The sequence below is a fragment of the Diaphorina citri genome, unplaced genomic scaffold (assembly GCF_000475195.1).
Source record: "Diaphorina citri unplaced genomic scaffold, Diaci psyllid genome assembly version 1.1 scaffold1202, whole genome shotgun sequence".
Classification (NCBI taxonomy): domain Eukaryota; kingdom Metazoa; phylum Arthropoda; class Insecta; order Hemiptera; family Psyllidae; genus Diaphorina; species Diaphorina citri.
The window spans coordinates 1-8722 of NW_007378631.1; the positions used below are offsets into that span (position 1 = coordinate 1).

An 8722-nucleotide genomic window follows, 5' to 3' on the forward strand; every position below is an offset into this window, starting at 1 on the left:
GAGAAAGCCAGCCGTTCCGAGAACGAACATTATCCCATCAGGATAAAATCCGCCCCGGGCGGGAATCGAACCCGCGGATTTTTTTTGTTTATTTGGTGAAATCTTGGTCTAAGAGTGTCAAAGTGAATCAGAGGTTCATTTTCTTTTTTCCTTGCATGTCCAATATTTTTAGGTAAAATGTTCTGTCTGGGATGAGATGCATTTTAATACTTGTATACGTACAAGAATATGGATGGTATGTGGGCTTTATCTCTTGCAAAGGAGCTTTTTACATGGGTTTGGTTGGTAATGGTTTTTATGTGTTCTCCAAAATTTGCAACTTGATGCAACTGCATTACTGCATACATCCCATTGCATATTACTAACTTATTGCTAATCAAGGGCCGAATTGCATAACATGTCTGCTCTATTTTTTCATTTTCTAATTTACATGATGTTAAAAATGAAAACTAGATTTTTCCAATGTAAATTTTCTTAGTTCTCTTGTGCAATTTGGCTCTTTTTAACGTTAACAACTTTTGCACCTCAAAATGTCTGTAAATAATCTGTGTTCCATACTAACCTGGTGATGGTCTTTCTCCCCCTAACTTTATTGCCCGGACGCACACCAGGCGGCCTACACGCGTGGCATGCTGTCAAAATGCGCGTCCTAGGGAGATAGTTCTAAGCAAGGAGCTCAAGTAGTGGAGGGAGGGTACCCTATACCTCATGTGTTGTAAAAGCGTATCCTTAAAAAAATGTAAACAATCCGCCATGTTGTGCTCATAAGAGTGGCGCGAATTTCAAATTTTGAGAACCATCGGGTTTATTAGTGCATGAGAACTTTTTTCACACAAGAGCTTATTTTATCGATAATGATGAAATAAGTTCATCAATAATGATGAAATAAGCTCTTCGTGCTGTTATTTTACTGGTTTTGGTTTTCAAAATTTGAAATTCGCGCCACTCTTATGAACACCATGTTGTGCTTTTTTCATTTTTTGAAGGATACACATCGGGATCGTTACTTCCCCTCCCCTACCTTATACCTCCATGGTTGTAAGGCTAAGAACAGAGTAGACTAGTAGAGCATTGAGCAGGTAGAGAGAAGCGACGACTTCAAACTGCATAGAACTGAGAGCAAAAATCTCTATGCTCTTTTGCTGTCCATTCCACTCTGTTTTAAGCTTAAAGCAGGGTCTACAAAGTCTTCATTATTGTCGATCAACATCGCCCAAAACAAGCCCACACAGTTTTCTTTTAAAAAAAAATAATAATAACAATAATCTTTTCCTGGTGGGCATTAAGGCCTATCAAACACAAAACGGTCGCCGGAGAGGCCTTTGCTTGCGCAGGCTTAGCCTCCGGTAAACCTGTTTTTGAGGTCGCATCCTCTCCTGTATGGAGGATTGAAATTGTAAAAACTGTTCATCATTGAATAAAAGAGAGAGAGCTTGAAATGACCTATCATCGGAAATCCTAATATTTTTGCTTAGAAGTTTCCTTTGTTTTTCCCCTAACAACTCAAGGAAATAAAAGAGAGCATTCCAATATCTAACGTCCTTTTCCTGTCGTTATAGGAAAAGGACGCTTAGAAGTTTCCTTTCGTAGATCCTCGAGGAAAGAGAGAGACGTGAAAAAACCTTAGCGTGGGTGTGGCCCTTTGCCCCTTGCCCCCGCCTTAGGTTCTAATGTCTGACTCATCCGATCCGGAATCGGATCCCAGTCTACAGAATCAGATCACAATCATGAGCATTCAACTCAACGCACGGCTAGACCAGCTACAGCAGCGCGGCATCGTGGCCGATGTTCAGCTGGAGACTTCGGTGGCTCTCTCGGAAATCCGATCCCAGCTCCGGGAACTCACGAAGTCTGTCGAGTCCTGCCAGACGGAGGTGCACGAGGTCAAACGAGACATGGCGAACATCAAGGACGAGTTGCACGTCGTGCAGCAGGTCAAGGAAGAGATTGAGGAGTTGCGGGAATAACAAGTATCACTTGTATCGCCTTAGCCAACAAAATTGATCACAGGTGGTACTCCGCATGTAAAATGAATACATATGTTGTATTTTATGTTGAGATATGCTCATAGGCACCATGTATGTAGTCGTACAATTATATACATACATAGATTTGTTAGGTACATTCGTAGAAGTCCAACATGGGGGAAAATACGGTAATCGACGATTTTATGTTGTACCTACTGTAGTGATTTTATATCTAGGCACCTACTACCTACAGTTTTTTTTAAAGTACCTATTAGGTTTGAAGCTTAAGCAGTCTTCAACTATGTACGACTGGATTATAATAAAGATTGTAGGTACCTAACATGTATTTAAATTTTATCAACGAGAAATGGCAACATTTGTTTATACCTAGGTACCTATTACCTACCTACATTACTACATTATTTTATGTCGGAAATCCGATCCCAGCTCCGGGAACTCACGAAGTCTGTCGAGTCCTGCCAGACGGAGGTTCACGAGGTCAAACGAGACATGGCGAACATCAAGGACGAGTTGCACGTCGTGCAGCAGGTCAAGGAAGAGATTGAGGAGTTGCGGGAATACGTGGACCGACTGGAGGAAGTGACGCACAAGCGAAAGCTGCATCTGTTGTCGCAGGTGAATGGCGGACACCAGGCCTTCGGCCGGCGGAAACCCTCTGCCCGGCAGGAACCACCTGCTAGGCGGAGTTTTTGCATGACTCGAGAAAGATTTGCATGGTTTGTACTGCATGTAAGTGTGTGCGCGCTTTCGTATTCTTGGCCTTTGTGTTGCGTACTTTGTTCATATTTTATTTGATCGGTATAAAGATTTCCCGCTGAAATATTTCAGTCGGCACGAAAAAGTAATTCAACAGTTTTCTCACCTCAGGAAGCTATACAAGGAGGGAGGAATTTAAGCAGTAACAATTTGTATCGCATCAATCTTCCATACAACCCATTTCCGCCTTTCAGAAAGAAGGAGAAGAAAAGAGCTTAAGGAAGAGAGAAAGGAGGAAGAGAAGGGGAAGCTGTAATATCATTAACGAAAAATAAACTCTTGTCAATTTGATTGAACAGTTTATTTTATGTGTCAATTATTTCCGCCTTTCAGAAAGAAGGAGAAGAAAAGAGCTTAAGGAAGAGAGGAAGGAGGAAGAGAAGGGGAAGCTGTAATATCATTAACGAAAAATAAACTCTTGTCAATTTGATTGAACAGTTTATTTTATGTGTCAATGGATTTGACAGGCCTAGGCATAAATGTGCCAGCGGCTTTCACACGTTCAATGTATACTAGTTTAAACAGTTCCCAACACACTATAGGGAGAATCGGGATTTAAGAGAGCTCCATAGCTATTTCCTCTTGTAGTACGAGACACGAGCCTAATGTAGCATTTCTATGAAATGAAAATTTGGACCGATTGAAATACTTTCTCATTACATGGTATAGCGATTATTGTCATCACACAGTTCCCAACACACTATAGGGAGAATCGGGAGCTCTATAGCTATTTCCTCTTGTAGTACCGATAACACACGAGCCTAATGTCTAATGTAGCACTTCACAAAGTTACTGAGTCCTCTATCATAATGTAGCATTTCTATGAAATGAAAATTTGGACCGATTGAAATACTTTCTCATTACATGGTATAGCGATTATTGTCATAGAAAGTAAAAGGAAAGTAAAAAAGGCAATTAAAAAAAAAAACGGGCCACACTTCGTGATTTGTGTCTGGATGATTGACCTTTTAGGACACCTCTGTTATATTCTCAGCTGTAGAGAATGTCTCTGTCGATAGTCTTACTGAATAGTTAGTTACCTTCTATTAATGACTACTCAAGTACATATGTGATTATAGTGTAATATTTTGCATATTGTATACAATGTATACAGAATAACCTCATCATATGGCTGGATCTCCAGCTGAGTCAATACATTGCCCCATCACTCACTCTATTCACATGTCTTCAATCTTCATATACAGGGTGACTGAAAATCAGTGCTAATAGTGACAATAGTCCTTATCTATACAGTATGGCCCAGAAGTCCTGTGCGGTACCTGGATATTATTTTCAATCATTCCAAAGAATTGGTCTAAAATCTATTTGTCATATAACTAGTCTTTTCCCACCTTGTTATCATGCTATCTCTATAAACAACAACTTCATGTAGTTGTTGTTTACAACATGAAGTTGTTGTTTACAAATGTCTGGAATATTGACCATTAGGCTATTTTCCTAGTATTTTCAATCATTTCAAAGAATTGGTCTAAAATCTATTTGTCATATAACTAGTCTTTTCCCACCTTGTTATCATGCTATCTTTGTAAACAACAACTTCATGTAGTTGTTGTTTACAACATGAAGTTGTTGTTTACAAATGTCTGGAATATTGACCATTAGGCTATTTTCCTACGCGGATCCCAATACTTTTCCACGATATCATTGCTGGCTTCCGGGGCTGGACGGGTGGATGATTTATCACAGATTTTCATTTAAATTGAGTTCATAGATAGGTTTGATTGAAACCTATGTGATTCTCTTTACCTATCTGATCTGTGATTCTATTCCAATATAGAGGCCAAGCTGGCCAAGGTTGTAACCGGCAGTGTTGTTGCAGCGTAAATAATTGATTATCTAATACCACATCCATTATGGATTTTCCAAGATGATGCATTCATCTAAGAGAAAATAGTTTGATATTGTCCAGAGGCTATATCCCATACACTCTGTAACATTGGAATAATAGGTCTGTGTCTAAAGCTGTGTCCACAGTCGACGGCCGTCGATCGACCGAATTGACCGTCGGTATAATGATATTTTCACACAACCAGAGATTCGTAGAAGCTTAAGTGGGCTTTTTGTGTATGGAGTTAAACTTTGTACACAATCAACCCCATTTGCAAACAAAATATTCCATCAATAAAGAGGTGCTGTTAGCAAAATGAGACATTTAGTTGCTGACAGTGCAACAAAAGCTCTTTCTTACTTTCCGTGTCCGGATCACCATATTCTCAGATCTCATGTCTTCATCAGTGAGTGGCCACGGCCACTCCTTTGGCGTTTGCTGTCTGCAAGTCCTCTGGTGTGCACGGTCCTGGTAGATTGGAACAGGAACAATAGAAGTCCTGTGCGGTACCTGGATATTATTTTCAATCATTCCAAAGAATTAGTCTAAAATCTATTTGTCATATACATAACTAGTCTTTTCCCACCTTGTCATCACGCTATCTTTGTAAACAACAACTTCATGTAGTTGTTGTTTACAAATGTCTAGAATATTGACCATTAGGCTGTTTTCCTACGCGGATCCCAATACTTTTCCACGATATCATTGCTGGCTTCCGGGGCTGGACGGGAATTTAGATGGGTCTGATTCATAGGAGTATTTAAGGAGCAGAAGGGAAAGTTCTAATTTTTATTAATAGAACTAGCTTTTTCCCGTTTTGTCATCATCTTTCTTGACATATTTAGTATCTCTTTTCTGGAAGATCATTTGTTCATTTGTTTTGTGTTTCAGGTTTAACTATTCTTGCTCCATTTCTGCAACTAATCCTCCTCCCTGTGTGTTCTGAATCTCCCCGGTATCTTCTCATGAACAAAATGTGGGAAGAAGAAGCAAGGAAAGGTAAGCTCGTCAAGATGCTGTTGGCCAATAAGTACATCAGCGACGATTGCACATTAAATGCACCTATTCCCAATGGCTTATGATGCTGTTGGCCAATAAGCTCATCAGCGACGATTGCACATTAAATGCACCTATTCCCAATGGATAACGAAAGTTCAACAAGGTTGGGCGTGGTTCTTCTTTTTCTTCCCCTTTTCCCGTGTACAGACGGGGTCGGCGTTTTTCGTCAGCCTCTCAATCAGCCCTAACTAGGGGGATTGCTTTGGCCCGACATTTGGTTTTGGCTACAAAATTTATGAGTGGATGTCCTTCGCACTCAACCTTTGCTATTTCTTTAGCAAGGGAAATTCAGGCTGGTATACTCCCTGTTTAAAGTCCCCCAGCCAGACTAAGCTGGTATACTCCCTGTTTAAAGTCCCCCAGCCAGACTAAGCTGGTCTACTCCCTGTTTAACGTCCCCCAGCCAGACAATTCTAAAATAATCTACATTTTTTCTTTTTTATAAAGCAAGGGTCAGAGCCCTGTTTATTTACAAGAATAAGAAATAAACAATACATAATATATGGTAAATAAGGGAACTATAGATTCATAGGAGTATTTAAGGAGCAGAAGGGAAAGTTAGGAGAGTCTCTAATTTTTATTAATAGAACTAGCCTTTTCCCGTTTTGTCATCATCTTTCTTGACATATTTAGTATCTCTTTTCTGGAAAATCATTTGTTCATTTGTTTTGTGTTTCAGGTTTAACTATTCTTGCTCCATTTCTGCAACTAATCCTCCTCCCTGTGTGTTCTGAATCTCCCCGGTATCTTCTCATGAACAAAATGTGGGAAGAAGAAGCAAGGAAAGGTAAGCTCGTCAAGATGCTGTTGGCCAATAAGCTTATCAGCGACGATTGCACATTAAATGCACCTTTTCCCAATGGATGACGAAAGTTCAACAAGGTTGCGCGTCGTTCTTCTTTTTCTTCCCCTTTTCCCGTGTACAGACGGGGTCGGCGTTTTTCGTCAGCCTCTCAATCAGCCCTAACTAGGGTGATTGCGTCATGTGTTTTTATCAATTTTCATCTTAATTTTGATGATATTATAAGTTATAAGGTCTTGTACCAATCTACCAAATTGAAAGTTTCTAGCTGCTTAAAAGCCGAAGGGAAATTCGTGTGAAGTTCACACCAATTGTCTTTTTTTTTTCTTCACCGACTGGACTATTTTTTTTTGAACGGGATGTAAAATTGGAAATGTAAATGAGGCTTTCCATATAGGACATACATACGTACCCCCCCCCCCTCCGTTATCCCCATCTAATAATACAGAATTCGTTTAAAATTTTCTCCTATGAAAAAGGAGGTGCACTGTTCCCCTCCCTCCCTCGGGTGTAATTATGGTTCTATTATTTTTTTTTTCTTCCTCGTTGGTATTTTCTGAATGCTTTTTGCGAAGAAGGGGGGGAAAGGGTTGAAACTTGAAAAGGTGGTTAGGCGACTTTTTTTTTTTTTGCCGTTTAGGTTTTTCAGGATATAAATGCTGAACTTTCCGGAGACTTTTTTTTCGAGATAATATGAAAGGATGAGCTTCTCCCAAGGAATTGCCTTTAGCACTGATACAGTAATACTGATGAAGCTGGTTTACAGTGCAACTACATTTGATACCTATATCTTTAAAAATATTTTTTTAATATTCTTATGGCAAGGATCACAATTTGAGGTTAAACCTTGTTTAAACTTTTTGGATGAAGCAATCTGATTGGCTAAAGAGTTTGAAATCAGCCAATCAGATTTGCTGAATCCTCTACTCAAAAGAGTTTGAAATCTGAGTCTGGTCCTGGCTGTAAGTGATTCATCAAGTCGATATATCACACTTTATTATACGGTTTACTATTTTCCTTATTTATGTATTTTTTCCTAGTTTTTTTTGTTTTTTTTTTTTGTTTTTTTTTTTTTTTTTTTTTTTTTTTGGCCCCTTTTTTTTTTTTTTTTTCTGATTTTGTTTTTTTCTTTTTTTTTTTTTTTTTTTTTTTCGAGTACCCATTTTATTTTATCTTTTACGTAATTGATTTTATCTCTATTTTGTTATTTTCCTGTTTATTTTTTTTTTCTTTTTTTTTATTATTGTAGGTCTGTCTTATGTTAAATCTAGAACAGTAGATGACGCATGAATATGATTTATTTATCATAAACATTATTATTATTATTATTAATTTTAGTTATAGACTTTTTTTTCTTGGTTAAAATTCACACATACAAGTGTACAGAACTATGAGACATTACAAACAAAGAGCGAAATTATTGCCCAGGGCAATCTCAATTCTCTACCATTCAATTCAGGAACCGTATTTAGGGGAAGGGGTATAAGGCCCGAGCCTCGCCCCCTCGGAGATTTAGGAACCCCTAAATTTTGTAATATACTAAAAATATTTGCCTAAATTTGGAGCATCCCCCCCCCCTAAGTCACCGTTTGGATTCTGGACTTCCCCCCTCGTTAAAACACAAGTCTAATGTAGCAGTTGTTTCATTGCTGCTAAATAAAAACGGCGGTGAAACACTTATCTTTTTTTTCCTTTTTTTTCGACCCTTTAATTCTTGTGACTTTTAAAATTTATTTTGTTTATGTTTGTTCCGCAGAGCGAGCTCGAGAACTACACGTTTCTTCCGTTCAGCGTCATGCTGGCCGTGTTCTGGCTGTTCACCTACAAGAAGGTGCCCGAGACCAAGAACAAGACCTTCGAGGAGATTGTCGCCCTCTTCCGAACTGACGACGTACGGTAAGTGAATGAACACGGAGCGTACGGAAAAAGTCTGACATAAACTTGAATTTGTACGGAAAAAGTCTGATATCAACTTGAATTTGTACGGAAAAGTCTGATATCAACTTGAATTTGTACCGGAAAAAGTCCGTATCAACTTGAATTTGTACGGAAAAGTCTGATATCAACTTGAATTTGTACGGAAAAAGTCTGATATTAATTTGAATTTGTACGGAAAAAGTCCGATATCAGCTTGAATTTGTACGGAAAAAGTCTGACATCAACTTGAATTTGTACGGAAAAAGTCTGACATCAACTTGAATTTGTACGGAAAAAGTCTGATATCAACTTGAATTTGTACGGAAAAAGTCTGATATCAACTTGAATTTG

The 8722-nt window shown here is 38.7% G+C and overlaps 1 protein-coding gene across 1 annotated transcript; it reads left to right on the forward strand.

Annotated features, from left to right (window-relative positions):
• Positions 1 to 1567: 1567 nt before the first annotated feature.
• LOC113469723 lies at positions 1568 to 8354 on the forward strand. Its single transcript, XM_026827590.1, has 5 exons — positions 1568 to 1813; positions 2396 to 2757; positions 5485 to 5592; positions 6332 to 6498; positions 8211 to 8354. Exons 1-5 carry the CDS (start codon positions 1671 to 1673, stop codon positions 8352 to 8354), a joined length of 924 nt encoding a protein of 307 aa, XP_026683391.1. The 5' UTR covers positions 1568 to 1670.
• Positions 8355 to 8722: the final 368 nt, after the last annotated feature.